The 16283-nt window shown below is 38.3% G+C and overlaps 1 protein-coding gene across 4 annotated transcripts in view; it reads right to left on the reverse strand.

Annotated features, from left to right (window-relative positions):
* Positions 1–16283, reverse strand: part of PRIM2 (DNA primase subunit 2) — a 324083-nt gene that overhangs the window by 256314 nt on the left and 51486 nt on the right. For all 4 annotated transcript variants that reach the window (XM_043450411.1, XM_043450410.1, XM_043450412.1 and 1 more), the window contains 2 exons: positions 8814–8909; positions 7221–7358 (listed from right to left, as the gene is read on the reverse strand). In XM_043450411.1, coding sequence (XP_043306346.1) covers positions 7221–7358; positions 8814–8909 — 234 coding nt within the window. Of the gene's footprint in view, positions 1–7220; positions 7359–8813; positions 8910–16283 lie in introns of those variants that run through there.

Below are 16283 nucleotides of genomic sequence, written 5' to 3' on the forward strand. Positions count from 1 at the left end.
TCACCAGTCTTAAAGCACATTCAAAAGCCAGATTCTTTATAACCCACGTGGTCAAAGCTGCTGTTAAACAGCTTGAGATGTCAGCTGGGATAAAACTCTCCCATCAATTTTTATTTCCCCAGCACCATTTATTTCATCCTCTTCCACTACTTAGAATAACTTAGAATAATTTTCTAAATGTTTAGGGCAATTCTTCTCATCCTCAAAAACATTTTCAATTTTTTGCAGTTACATACTCCATGATCAAATCCTTCCTCACCAGAAAGGGCAGTAACCGCAAGAGGTTCAATTTCCCCATCAGCACAGTCCTAACAGCAGCAACTTCCCCACCTGCCAGCACCTTCAGCCCCCAGGCTGTCAGGACAGCTTCCTGGACAACCCCTCACCCGCTCCCCCGCACAGCGAGACAAAGGGCAGACGCTGAACAGCCTCGCAACCAGACTCCGCCGCGACCTACCAGGAGAAAGGCAAGCACCGCCTGAGGGAGCCAGTCACTGTCTCACTCAGATCAACCCAGACTGAGGCCAGGACTCTCCACAACCCACTGGTGATCAGGACAAATTCATTAAAATGCACCTGAATCCACTAAAGCAAAACACAGACATACCTTATACCCTACAGTTCCACTCCTAGGCATATAACCAACAGAAATGTGTCCGTCAAAGATGTCGTAGGATGTTCAGAGTAGCAGTACTAGTAATAACCCCAAGAAAGAAAACAAAACCCAAATGCCTATCAACAGCTGGCTGGGATAAATTGTGATAAAGACAATCAGAACTGAGATGAATCAAAATCATGTGTCACCTGCTAGGATGCAGAGAAAAGAACACAGCATCACGTCTATGACATTCCTGCTCAGAATTTATAACTAGACTCTCAAAAGGCAGCAATAACAAATCTGAATCAACAAAGATTCTACAAATACGTAGCCTGTAATGCTTAAAAATAGCGAAGTCACAAAAGTAAAGTAGAAATTAAGAACCCCTTCCACACCAAAGGAAACTAACGTGACACTAGCAAACAGTGCTTACGATTTACATTAGATCTTTCTGAAATAAAGGACATGAGTGGGACAAGCAGTGAAACTGAACAAGGTCTGAGAGGACAGTCAGTATTGACACTAAGCTTTTGTTTTGACAGCTAAACTTGTGATTATGTGGGAAGACATCCTTATTTGTAGAAATTACATACTAAAGTACTGGGGATAATGAGACCTTACACTGAGAACTTACTCTCAAATGTTTAGGGGAAAAGTTACTGTTTCTTTACCTGCATCTTTTCTGTAACTTTCTCATTGTTTCACAATTCCAAAAATGTATTAACCTTTTTAAGAAGTATGTTGGAAGAAGAATGAATAAGCAGGAAGGGCAGCAGGAGAAAGGAATTCAAAGTTCACATGCTATGTTTCTTACCAAGAAAATACAAAGCATAATTGAAATTTGTTGGAAAAATTACTAACTTAAGAACTCATTGTTTTATCTTTAATCTCAGTACATTTAGATCCTCCATATTCTACCCAGAAAGAAAAAAAATTTATAAAATTTGCAAATAATTGCCACATACCCTTCTGTGTACTTTAGATTATTGGGAAGATAAACTGAATATCAAATATACATGGTCTTTTAGCCCATTTTTATCAGCAAGGAAAACGTTTTTCAAAAGCTCCCCTCAACAACTTCTCATATTTTCAGTCAGAACTGCAGTGTCTCACGTGCACAGACAATTTGGAAAGGAGAAGGAATTGGCCGTGATCAGTTCAAGGTGGCACAAGCTTCCTGAAACTCATGGTGATGGTTCTGGCTGTCATGCAGCTAGAAGGCCAGTACTGGCATTTAGTGGATGACAGCTAGAGATGCCCAATGTCCTAAAAATTATATGCCTGCCTCACACAAAGAAGTGCTGCCCAAAATGTTGCAAGAGACAGAGAGAAAGAACAAAACCAATCATAATAAAAGAAGGGGGCAGCCAGTCAATAGGCAGACATCGGTCTCTCCAGAGAGACTTTCAGCTGTGAAAGGCACAGCCCTTATCTGTAAGTACATTATGATGCAGGGTCAGTCACAGTAGAAACTGCTAGTAAACCGTCAAGAAACTGCTTAAGGAGCTTCCTTGGTGACTCCTGGTGGTAAAGAATCTGCCTGCCAATGCAGGAGGCACAGGTTCAAACCCTGACCCAGCAAGATCCCACATGCCTCGGAGCAACTAAGCCAGTGCACCACAACTGCTGAGCTGGTGCGTGAGCAGTCAGGAGCCGCAACCACCGAGGCCACGCGCCTACAGCTGAAGCCTGCACACCCCGGAACCTGCGCTCCACAACAAGACTGCAACGAGAAGCCAGGCCACCACAACAGAAAAGTCCACACAGCAATGAAGAACCAGCACAGCAAAAAACAAATGAATAAAATTATTTTATAAAACAGAAACTACTTCAGAACTTTACCGAGGACAAAACACACACACAGATACACACAGGAGTAAGGAGAGAGGAAGAGCACCCAATATGCTATGTGATTTCCTAAACGGCCTCGTTTAATAAAAAGTTACTATTTTAGTGTTTCCAAATGCTGATATAGCTAAACTGTACATGTGTATGTAATCCCAGAGTCAGGAAACAAAATTACTTATACCAGAAAACAATGTAAGTTTTAACTCAAAAGGAAAGGTTGGCATTTGCTTATACTGTAATCAGTAAAGCTTAAAAAAAGCAACAGGACATAATAACTTTGAAGTTATGTACTAGAAGTTCAGTTCAGTTCAGTCACTCAGTCGTGTCTGACTCTTTGAGACCCCATGGAGTGCAGCACTCCAGGCTGCCCTGTCCATCACCAACTCCCGGAGCTTGTTCAAACTCATGTCCATAGAGTCAGTGATGCCATCCAACCATCTCATCCTCTGTCGTCACCTTCTCCTCCTGCCTTCAATCTTTCCCAGCATCAGGGTTTTTTCCAATGAGTCAGTTCTCCACATCAGGTGGCCAAAGTATTGGAGTTTCAGCTTCAGCATCAGTCTTCCAATGAATATTCCAAGACTGACTTCCTTTAGGATGGACTGGTTGGATCTCCTTGCAATGCAAGGGACTCTCAAGAGTCTTCTCCAACACCACATTTCAAAAGCATCAATTCTTCGACACTCAGCTTTCTTTAGAGTCCAACTCTCACATCCATACACGACTACTGGAAAAACCACAGCTGTGATTAGATGGACCTTTGTCGGTAAAGTAATGTCTCTGCTTTTTAATATGTTAGTCTAGGTTGGTCACAGTTTTTCTTCCAAGGAGCAAGCATCTTTTAATTTCATGGCTGCAGTTACCACCTACAGTGATTTTGGAGCCCAAGAAAATAAAGCCTGTCACAGTTTCCACTGTTTCCCCATCTATTTGCCATGAAGTGATGGAACCAGATCCCACGATCTTCATTTTTGAATGTTGAATCTTAAGCCAGCTTTTTCACTCTTCTCTTTCACTTTCATCAAAAGGTTCTTTAGTTTTTCTTCACTTTCAGCCATAAAGGTGGTGTCATTTGCATATCTGAAGTTATTGTTATTTCTCCTGGCAATCTTCACTCCAGCTTGTGATTCATCCAGCCCAGCATGTCTCATGATGTACTCTGCATATAAGTTAAATAAGCAAGGTCACAATATACAGCCTTGATGTATTCCTTTCCCAATGTGGAACCAGTTGGTTGTTCTAAGTCCAGTTCTGTTGCTTCTTGACCTGCATACAGATTTCTCAGGAGACAGGTACAGGTATTACCTGTAATACCAGGTGGTCTGGTATTCCCATCTCTTGAAGAATGTTCCACAGTTGGTCGTGATCCACACAGTCAAAGGCTTTGGCATAATCAATGAGGCAGAAGTATGTTTTTCTGGAACTCTCTTGCTTTTTCAATGATCCAATGGATGTTGGCAATTTGATCTCTGGTTCCTCTGCCTTTTCTAAATCCAGCTTCAACATCTGGAATTTGTCAGTTCACATACTGTTGAAGCCCGGCTTGGAGAATTTTGAGCATTACTTTGCTAGCGTGTGAGGTGAGAGTGACAGCATACAACTCTGAAGTTATGTACTAGACATTAAGCACTCAAAAAGTGCTCCAAAAAGTACAAAAGGAAACCAGACTCAGATTAACAGACAACACCACTGAAAAGTGTGTGTGTTTCTAAGATATTATCGCTTAAGTGTCTGTTTTTAACAAGTTTCTTAAAAAGCACTGATTATGGTACTTATTTAACTCACCATCTCCAATTTCACCCTGTAGTGTTAACCTAACACTGCTTTTAGTACTTAAATATAAACAGATTCTTCTACATTGCCCTGTACCGACACAAAATTCCAATTTAGAACAGAAATCTTGGTTTTTATTTACCACAGGCACCACTAATTATTAACGGTCATAAATGACATCCATTTCCAAGGGAAAAAAGGCACAACCTTTAAGAAACAGAGGTTGTTCACAAAATCAGTCATCTCACCATTAGCATTATCAGAAGAAAGAAAAAATGACAAAATTAACCATGAGTAGAAACAAATAAAAACCTACTCAAAGATTTAAATACAAGACATGACACCAAGAAACTCCTAGAAGAGAACACAGGCAAAACATTCGTTGACATAAATTGTACCACTGTTTTCAGTTTTTAGGTCAGTGTCCCAAGGCCATAGAAATAAAACTAAAAATAAACAGATGGGACCTAATCACCCTCATAAGCTTTTTGCACAGTAAAGGAAACCATAAACAAAACAAAAAGGCAACCAATGGACTGGCTGGGAGAAAATATTTGCAAATGATGCAATTTCCAAAATATAAACAGCTCATACCACTCAATAACAAAAAAAAATAATAATAATAATAACCCAATCAAAAAATGGGCAGACTATCCAAACAGACATTTCTCCAAGAAGACACACAGATGGCCAAGAGGCACATGAAAAGATGCTCAACATCACTAATTACTAGAGAAATGTGAATCAAAACTAGCGTGAGTTATCACCTCAAATCAGTCAGAATAGCCATCACTTAAAAAGTCTACAAAAACAACAAATGCTGAAGAGGGTGTGGAGAAAAGAGAATCTTTCATGGGAATGTAAGGTGGTACAGCCACTATGAAAAACAGTATGGAGTTTCCTCAGAAAACTAAAAATAGCATTGCCTTATGAACCAGCAAACCCCCTCCTATGTACATACCCAAGAAAAACCAATATTCAAAAAGATATATGCACCCCTATATTCATAGCATCACTTATTTATAGTAGCTTAGAGATAGAAACAACCTCAATGTTTACTGACAGATGAAAGGATAAAGAAAATGTGCTATGTATATACAATGAAATACGCCTCAGCCATTAAAAAAAAAAAAATGAAATAATGCCACTTGCAACAACATGGATGGTTGCTACAGATTATCATACTAAGTGAGGTAAACCAGAAAGAAAAAGACAAATACCATGTGACATCATTCAATGTGGAATCTAAAATATAACACAAATGAACTTATCTAGGTCAAAGCCAAAGAATGTTCAAACTACTACACAATTGCACCCATTTCACATGCTAGCAAAGTAATGCTCAAAATCCTTCAAGCTAGGCTTCAACAGTATGTGAACAGAGAACTTCCAGATGTTCAAGCTGGATTTAGAAAAAGCAGAGGAACAAGAGATCAAATTGCCAACATCTGTTAAATCAGAGAAAAAGCAAGAGAATTCCAGAAAAACATCTACTTCTGCCTCATTGACTATGCTAAAGCCTTTGAGTGTGTGGATCACAACAAACTGTGAAAAATTCTTAAAGAGATAGGACTACCAGACGACCTCACCTGCCTCCTGAAAAATCTGTATGCAGAAGCAACAGTTAGAACAAGACATGGAACAACAGACTGTTTCAAAACTGGGAAAGGAGTACACCAAGACTGTATGTTGTCACTCTGCATATTTAACTTTTATGCAGAGTATGCTGGACTGGATGAATCACAAGCCGGAATCAAGATTGCCAGGAGAAATATCAATAACCTCAGATATGCAGATGACACCACCCTTACGGCAGAAAGTGAAGAGGATCTATAGAACATCTTGATGAACGTGAAAGAGGAGAGTGAAAAAGTCTTAAAACTCAACATTCAAAAAATGAAGATCATGGCATCCAGTCCCACCATTTCATGGTAAATAGATGGGAAAACAATGGAAACAGTGACAAACATTATTTTCTTGGGCTCCAAAATCACTGCAGGTAGTGACTGTAGCCATGAAATAAAGAGACGTTTGCTCCTTGGAAGAAAAGCTATGACAAACTTAAGACAACAAATTAAAAAGCAGATATCACTTTGCCAACAAAGGTCCACTTAATCAAAGCTATGATTTTTCCGGTAGGGATGTATGGATGTGATAGTTGGACCATAAAGAAGGCTGAGCACCAAAGAACTGATGCTTTTGAACTGTGATGCTGAAGAAGACTCTTGAGAGTCCTCTGGACAGCAAGGAGATCAAACCAGCCAATCCTGAAGGAAATCAACCCTGAGTATTCATTGGAAAGACTGATGCTGAAGCTCCAAAATTTTGATCACATGATGCGAAGAGCCAACTCACTGGAAAAGACCCTGATGCTGGGAAAGACTGAGGGCAGGAGGAGAAGGCAGCGGCAGAGGATGAGATGGTTGAATGGCATCACCAACTCAATGGAAATTAATTTGAGCAAACTTCGGGAGATAGTAAAGGACAGGGAAGCCTGGCATGCTGCAGTCACAGGGCTGCAAAGAGTCAGACACTACTGAGCAACCGAACAACAACAAATGAAACAGAAACAGACTCATAGATACAGAGAACAGACTTGTGATTGCCAAGAAGGAGGGATGGATCGGGAGTTTGGGATTATCAGACACAAACTATTACACACAGAATAGATAAATATCAAGGTCTTACTGTATAGCACAGGGAACTATAGTCAATATCCTGTGATCAACTACAATGGAGAAGAGCATAACAAAGAATATACATATGCATAACTGAGTCACTTTGCTGAAGAGCAAAATTAACAGAACATTATAAATCAACTATATTTCAATAAAATAAATTTTTAAAAAAATTAAAACCTAGGAGTTCTATAAATAGAACCAATCTGAATATCATTATAATAATTATATTATTTCTTAAGTACAGAACAAATCTATCAAGAGTATGTAATTGCAAACATGAACATATGGAAATGAAGTGAATACGGAAACTAAATACTTACAGCCAAAGCCTTAGACAGTTTGGTTCTAAACTCATTCAGGATGATCGCCACAATATCCTTGTGTGGTACATAAGCAAAGCCATTTTCCAAATAGACTTTCCTTCCTCGGAATAAATCCAGAGCTTCAGCAAAAGGGATCTGAATTCAGAGTGAAACACGGAAAATGAGTCAGTACCTGTCATTACAAAATTCTCCTAAGACTTCATCAGTAGGGAATCTAAACAAAATGCCTTCTATGAAACAGTCATCAGTGCCAGCAGATCAAAAACAAATAAAAAAGCAAGATCAATTTGTACTCCTTGTGAGTAAGCAACAGCATTAGGAAGGAGTGGCAGGCCAAAAAAGGTTTTGCTTCAGAGTAGATCTTTAAAAAATGAATAAGCCAAGTTAGAATGGTTTATTTCTTTTCTTATCAATTTACAAATTATAATCACTGGAGTTCCAAACTCTAAGCTCAATCCATCTAGGTACATCACACTGCCCTCATACAACATATTCCACACTTTTCTGCATCAAGTAGAATCCAAAGTATATACAGTATGCTCAGTGTAAAAACTGCCAGTAAGTAAAGTAGTTCCAAATTTCTTCATCTATGTTTCCACTCTTTCTCCACAGGAATATATTAGAAAAGTTAATCTCAATACTAAGAAATGGAAATAATAATAAATGTCCAGCTTTGCCTTTAAAATAAGTATTTGCCAGTAAACATTTTTTTAAAACTGAATACTATTCTACTTACATTTTTTAAAGTCTTAAGAACTACCATAAAATTTTAAGAGATGAGCAGATTATGATAACAGTATTAATAAATTGAAAAAAATCAACCTTGCTCTTCAATAGTTTTTCTACTTCTTAAAAATGAGGTAAGAAATTAGGTAAAAAAAAAAAAGAAAAGAATCCTCATATAACCTATTGGCTCAAGTTTTATGGAAGAGTTAAATGTATATGGCCATAATTCGTCAGTGTATTCAATGACACCACACAATAACAAGATCATGTGTTTTTGCAGAAAGTTTCTGATTAGCTTACAGATGTCTACACCTAACACACAGTCCCTGCCCTGAAACGATTCACCGCGTGGTTGAGGCAACAAGGCAGACCCACATGGCAGTCCAGCAGCTGCAGAGAGCAGCAGTGACCCAGCTCCATGGGGGGTGACACAGGACACAGGGAGCGGGAAGAGGGTTTATTTCCATAATCCCGGGAAGGACAGAAGTCTGAACCGGGGGCTCCAGCACAGGCTCTTTTCTCGTGAGGCTGAGCACTTCAGCACATGTCATGACACTTGCCAGGCCCAGAACACGGGCGAGGGGTGGGGACCCTGGGGGCTCTTTAGCACTGCTGCCCCATGAGAAACGCATCCCCCACCACCACCCTGCATGTGAGAGGCAAGGCTGTGCGCAGGGAGGGGAGCTTGGCCGCAGGCAGCTCTCAGCGCCCAGGCAGGCCTGGTGTGGGTGCAGCGCAGCCCTGAGCAAGGCAGCGGGTGAAAACAACCTCCGAGCAGGAGGGGCGAGGCATCGCCCAAGAGGCTGCACAAATGCATTAGTTAAACACCATGGAACCTCAGAAGTGCTTTAAAAGTGCACCTACCTTATAGACTGACTCCAGCTCCACCTGAGTCCCACCAAAACTGGGTGATGAAGCCAGAATATCCTGTTCTCGGAAAGCCTTTTCCTCATCACTTATCTACAAGGAAACATACTTTATATCAATTACAAATTAAAACTCTGCATTCAGTTTCAATAAAGTACTTCCTATTCTAGCGAAGATTCTATACTTTTTTAAAACTCTTGAAACCCTGATATCTCAAATCATTCCTAATACAATTACTAGGTGATTTTATCATCATAATGAAGCCAAAATATGGAAGAAAATTTAAATTCAATATACTTTCAAACTTCTACTCTGCCAATTTCTGAGGACACATACCAAAAGAACAGTAGCAGAGAAACAAAGTATTATAATATGAAACAAAAGAAATTATAATAAAAATTAAGGTAATAAAGACAAAAAATGAACATTATCTCAATGTAGAGTTATGTTAATTTATTAAAATACCTATTTGAACTAAGAGTGGAATTTTCAAGACACATATAACAATTTCAAATTTAAATAAAACACTAGTTTTTGTAAGAACAACTATAGTCTATTATCTCTAACTAATTATGGCTTTGAAAAAAAAGACTGATAGATATGACAAAATAAAAATCATAAACTTGTATTCAAAAAAAGAAAAGATCTACAAATGAAGATGAATTATAAATGACAAATTGTGGGAAATATTGGTATCATGTGACATCTGAGTTACTCTCAATAAACCTCAAGGTAGTAAAGCATAAATACTAATAATCCAAAAGTAAAACAAAGCCAAGATTCATATAACTGAAAATAATAAAAGTAAATTAAAATAATAGTGTGATAATATTTTCTACCTATTAAAATGGAGAAAGTTAAAGTCCACAGGGTTGGGACTATCTTTGCATAGAGCAGTTTGACAATACACATAAATAAGTTTTAAAATACAGTCTCTAACAACTTCACTTCTAGAATTAAATTAATAAGAGAACAAATACAGAGATCAGGAAATTTTCTTTCATCACAATGCTATTTATAATAATTTTTAAAAACCTAAATGCCCAGAACAGGTGTTTGGTTAAAGTACAGTACAATGTGATGTTTAAGTAAAGCAAACCATACTACTCAGATCAGCTTCTCACAGAAATCAAAGAAAATACACTGACAGAAAATTTTAAAGCATCTTCTTTAAGGCACAGAAGATTAGTACATAGAGTTGGGCCCTCTTTAACTGGGATATCATGAATAAGAGATCCTCCTGCTCTAAAGCTACAGGTCATTAGAGAAATCCCAAGTGTTGAACTTGTTTTAAGGTCATCCCTGATTCAAAGGCCCCAGAAACCTAACAGAAGCAAACTCAAATCCTCTCTGAGCAAAGTACATCCGCAGCATGCGTCAAAGGACTTCAGCAAACACATTTTCAAATACCGTACCAAGCACACTGTATTTTATAATAAGGCAAACAGTAAAACATCACTTCATGAGCAAAAACAAAAAGATTCATAAAGTACATAGATAATAACTGTGCGAGGATTACAAAAGACAAACATAATGATATCTGCATGAATGAGAAAGTGTAAAAAGTGACTTGACAAGGTGAGAGAGACAAAAACAGTGTCAGACAGGTGGCCTAGTGGTAAAGACGCGGTGCTTTCCCTACCATGGCCTCGTGTTCAACCCCTGGTCAAGGAACTGAGATCCCACAAACCACACAGCGAGCCCAAAAAAAAAGTATGAGAGAAAGAGAGGCTTTTATTTTGGCTAATTCTGGCAAAGCAACTTCAAAGAGACTCTGCCACAATGGGTAGACTGTCTCTCCTCTCTAGAACCCAGGAGGAGTGAGGAGGGGACACCAGAAGCTTATCAGTCTCAACAGGGATCTGCAGCGCAGCGTCCAGGGATCTCAGATTCTGGATGGAAGTTAACAGTATCCTGACCAGCTGCACCCACAGACTAATGAAAGGAGAAAATGAAAACCTTTCCCAACAAAGATACAATTCTCCTAAGGCTCAATACACTCCTCCAAATACAATCTCTAGCACACAGAGAAAACAAATACACAAGGAAACAAGGCTCCATGAATGGAAACCAGATTGGTAAAACCAAAGGAAAAGTGTAAGAACTGGAAAACAAAAAACAAAATTGGCTTTATTTACAGATTATATGATTAGAATCCTTAGAAAATTCAGAAGAATCCACAAATAAATTATTAGACCTACTGAGGTTTCTAGAGGTTTCTAGAGCAAGGTTTCTAGATACAAGGTCATATACAGAAAAACTAATTATATTTCTATCTGCCAACAGCTAAGTTTAATAATGGATTTTTTAAAAAACTCTCATTCATAACATCCATTGGATCATCGAAAATCAAGAAAGATCCAGAAAAAAATCTACTTCTGCTTTATTGACTACGCCACAGCCCTTGACTGTGGGGATCACAAAAAACTGTGGAAAATTCTTCAGGAGATGCGAATACCAGACCACCTGCCCTGCCTCCTGAGAAATCTGTATGCAGGTCAAGAAGCAACAGTTAAAACTGGATATGGAACAACAGACTGATTCCAAATCGGGCAAGGAGTACAAAAAGGCTGTATATTGTCACCCTACTTATTTAACTTACATGGAGAGTACATCATGTGAAATGCTGGGCTGAATGAAGCACAAGCTGGAATCAAGATTACCAGGAGAAATATCAATAACCTCAGATCAGCATATGACACCACCCTTACGGCTGAAAGTGAAGAACTAAAGAACCTCTTGATGAAAGTGAAAGAGGAGAATGAAAACATTGGCTTAAAACTCAAAAATCAGAAAACAAAGACAATGGCATCTGGTCCCATCACTTCATGGCAAACTGATCGGGAAATAATGGAAACAGTGACAGACTTTATTTTGAGGGGCTCCAAAGTCACTGCAGAGGGTGACTGCAGCCATGAAATTAAACGACACTTGCTCCTTGGAAGAAAAGCTATGATCAACCCAAACAGCATATTAAAAAGCAGAGACATTACTTTGCCAACAAAGGTCTGTGTACTCAAAGCTATGGTTTTTCCAGTAGTCATGTATGGACGTGACAGTTGGGACTATAAAGAAAGCAGAGCATCAAAGAGTTGATGCTTTTGAACTGTGGTGTTGGAGAAGACTCTTATGAGTCCCCTGGACTGCAAGGAGATCAAATCAGTCAATCGTAAAGGAAATCAGTCCTGAATATTCATTGGAAGGACTGATGCTGAAGCTGAAACTCCAATACTTTTGGCCACATGATGCGAAGAACTGACTCACTAGAAAAGACCCTGATGCTGGGAAAGATTGAAGGCAGGAGGAGAAAGAAGAAAATGAGATGGTTGGATGGCATCACCGACTCAATGGAAATGAGTTTGACCAAACTCTGGGAGATAGCGAAGGACAGAGGAGCCTTACATGCTATATAGTCCATGGGGTTACAAAGAGTTGGACATGACATAGCGATTGAACAACAAAGATGTTTTGGTTTAACTCTGGCATATAATTTGAATTGAGACTGGAGTCTCAGGAGTCTAATGCATTTCTGTAAACTAATAACTATCAGAAAAAGAAATTAGGCAAATCCCATTTTGCATCAAAATAAAGACAATATCTGGAAATAAATTTAACCCAGGAGGCTAAAGACCTGTATCTGAAAACTATAAGACAGTGATGAAAGAAAATGAAGACAATATAAGCAATTCGAAATACATTAGATGATCATGGAATGAAAGAATAAATACTATTAAAATGTCCATAGTACTCCCAAAAATCTACAGTCAATGCAATCCCTATCAAAATACCAAAATACCAAAATGCCAAGAATAGCATTTTTCACAGAACTAGAACAGTCCTAAAGAGTCCTAACTAGAATAAGTCCTAAAATTTGTGTGGAGTCACAAAAGACCCCAAATAGCCAAAGCAATCTTCAGACAGAAAAACAAATTTAGAATGAATATCATGCTCCTGATTTCCAATTGTACAACAAAGCTACAGTAATCAAAATAATATGGTACTGCCACAAAAACAAACAGATCAGCGGAACAGAATGCAGAGTCCAGAAATAAGCCCACACTTTTCTGATCAGTCAATTTACTACAAAGGAGCCAAGAATTTACAACAGGGGAAGACAGTCTCTTCAATAAATGGTGTTGGGAAAACTGGACAACTACATACAAAAGAATGAAATAGCCATTTTCTAACACCACATACAAAAAATAATTGAAAATGGGTTAAAGACTTCAATATAAGACCTGAAAGCATAAAACCCCTTGCATTCCTATATGCTGACAATGAAAAACAGAAAGAGAAACTAAGGAAACTGTCAGAAAGCATTTAACAGGAGGCTTCCTGTGTGCTGTTTTGGATCTGTTAATATTCAGGAATTAAGAGGAGGGACAAGCCTTTCCCTGGGCCAAGGAATCCAGGCATCTCCTTCGTTAGTTTTTCAATATGGTGATAAGCACCCTCTTCCTTCTTATGAACCATACAGTAAAAGTGAATGTTTATGTTTTGTAAGTCTGGAATTTTAATCTTTATCTTTGCTAAGAATAACTATCTTGTAAGAAAGTATATATGCCCACACCATATTGATTAAAACACCTTTGCTCCATCAGAGCTCGGGTCCCCGTGTCTGTCTTTCTTTCTCTCTCCCTCTCTCTCTATTTCTGGCTGATTCCCTGGAGTGCAAAAGCCAGCTGCATAACCCAGGGAATATTAGCCTCTTTCCTTCTTTCACTATCTCATCATCGGCTCCGGACCACTAGGTTCCGGTCCAATAAAGGACCAACAGGAAACAACCCCATTCACCATTGCAAGAAAAAGAATAAAATACTTAGGAATAAATTTACCTAAAGAAACAAAAGACCTATATATAGAAAACTATAAAACACTGATGAAAAAAATTAAAGATTACACAAATAGATGGAGAAATAAACTATGCTCATGGACTGGAAGACTCAATATAGTAAAAATGAGTATACTACCAAAGCAATCTATACATTCAACACAATTCCTGTCAAGATACCAATGGTATTTTTCACAGAACTAGAACAAATAATTTTACAGTTTGTATGGAAACATAAAAAACCTCGAACATCCAAAACAATCTTGAGACAGAAGAATGGAACTGAAGGAATTAACCTTTCTGACTTCAGACTATACTACAAAGCTACAGTCACCAAAACAGTATGATATGGCACAAAGACAAAATATAAATCAATGGAACAAAATTAAAAGCCCAGAGATAAATCCATGCACCTATGGACATCTTATCTTTGACAAAGGAGGCAAAAATATACAATGGTGAAAAGACAATCTCTTTAACAAGTGGTGCTGGGAAAACTGGTCAACCACTTGTAAAAGACTGAAATAGAACACTTTCTAACACAAAATACACAAAAATAAACTCAAAATGGATTAAAGATCTAAATGTAAGACCAGAAACTATAAAACTCATAAGAGGAAAACACAGGCAGAACACTCGCTAACAAAAATCATTGCAAGATACTCTATGATCCACCCACCAGAGTAACGGAAATAAAAACAAAAATAAACAAATGGGACCTAATTAAACCTAAAAGCTTTTGCATAACGAAGAAAACTATAAGCAAGGGAGAAAAAAAATAGCAAACGAAACAACTGACAAAAAATTAATCTACAAAATATACAAGCAGCTCATGAAGCTCAATACCAGAAAAATAAATGACCCAATCAAAAAGTGGGCCAATGAACTAAACAGATATTTCTCGAAGAAGACATACAGATGGCTAACAAACACATGAAAAGATGCTCAACATCACTCATTATAAGAGACATGCAAATCAAAACCACAATGAGGTACTATCTCATGTAGGTAAGAATGGCTGCCATCAAGTCTACAAACAATAAATGCTGGGGAGGGTGTGGAGAAAAGGGAACCCTCTTACACTATTGGGAATGCAAACTAGTACAGCCACTATGGAGAAGAGTGTGAAGGTTCCTTAAAAAACTGACAACAGAACTTCCTATGACCTAGCAATCCCACTGCTGGTCAAACACACTGAGACCAGAATTGAAAGAGACTCGTGTACCCCAATGTCCACTGCAGCACTGTTTACCCTAGCTAGGACATGGAAGCAACCTAGATGTCCATCAGCAGATGAATGGATAAGGAAGTTGTGGTACATATACACCATGGAATATTACTCAGCTATAAAAACAAGAATGCATTTGAATCAGTTCTAGTGAGATGGATAAAACTGGAGCCTGTTATACAGAGTGAAGTAAGTTAGAAAGAAAAACATCAATACAGTATATTAATACATATATATGGAATTTAGAAAGACCCTATAAGCAAGACAGCAAAGAGACACAGAGGTAAAGAAAAGACTTTTGGACTCTGTGGGAGAAGTCGAGGGTGGAATGATTTGAGAGATTATCATTGAACATGTATATTAACATACATGAACTAGATGATCAGTGCAAGTTCAATGCATGAAGCAGGGTACTCAAAGCAGGTGCACCTGGAGAACCCAGAGGGATGGGGTGTGGAGGGAGGAGGAGGGGGGTTCAGGATGGGGGACACATGTACACCGGTGACTGATTCATGTCGATATATGGCAAAACCCACAATATTGTAAAGTAATTAGCCTCCAATTAAAACAAATTAATTAAAAAAAACAAAAACCAACTCCCAGAAGAGAACAGTATGTTCTCTGACATTAATCTCAGCAATTATTTTGGATCTGTCACCACAGGCAAGAAAGACAAAAGCAAAAATGAACACGTGGGACTACATCAAACTAAAAAGCTTTTACAGAACAAGAAAAACTATAAACAAAACAGAAAAGACTGCTTATTAAATGGCAGAAGATATTTGTAAATTATAACTGATAAGGGGTTAATATCCAAAATATATGAACAATTCATATAACTTAATGTCAAAAAACAATTTGATTAAAACCTGGGGGAACTTCCCTGGTGGTCCAGTGGCTAAGACTCTGTGCTCCCAATGCAGGGGGCTGGTGTTCAATCCCTAGTCAGGGAACTAGATCCCCCATGCCGTAACTAAGAGTTTGCGTTCCACAACTAAGACTGAGAGTAGCCAAATAAACAAACAGATTAATAAAAAGAAAAAACAAAACTGGGCAGACTAACCAAATAGATAATTCTTCCAAAGAAGACAAACAGATGGCCAACAGGCACATGAAAAGATGCTGAACATCACTACTCACCAGGGAAAGGCAAATCGAAACCACAGAGATATTACTTCACACCTGTCAGAAAGGTTATTATCTAAAACATGACAAATAATACACTGTTGGTGGAAATGCAAACTGGTGCAGCCACTATGGAAAACAGTATGGAGATTCCTTAAAAAACTGAAAATAAACCTTCTGTAAAACACATCAATTCTACCCAGGGGTATTTATCCAAAGAAAACAAAAACACTAACTCAAAAGATATATGCACCCCCATGTTCAATGCAGCATTATTTACAAT

The sequence above is a fragment of the Cervus canadensis genome, chromosome 28 (genome assembly GCF_019320065.1).
Source record: "Cervus canadensis isolate Bull #8, Minnesota chromosome 28, ASM1932006v1, whole genome shotgun sequence".
Classification (NCBI taxonomy): Eukaryota; Metazoa; Chordata; class Mammalia; order Artiodactyla; family Cervidae; genus Cervus; species Cervus canadensis.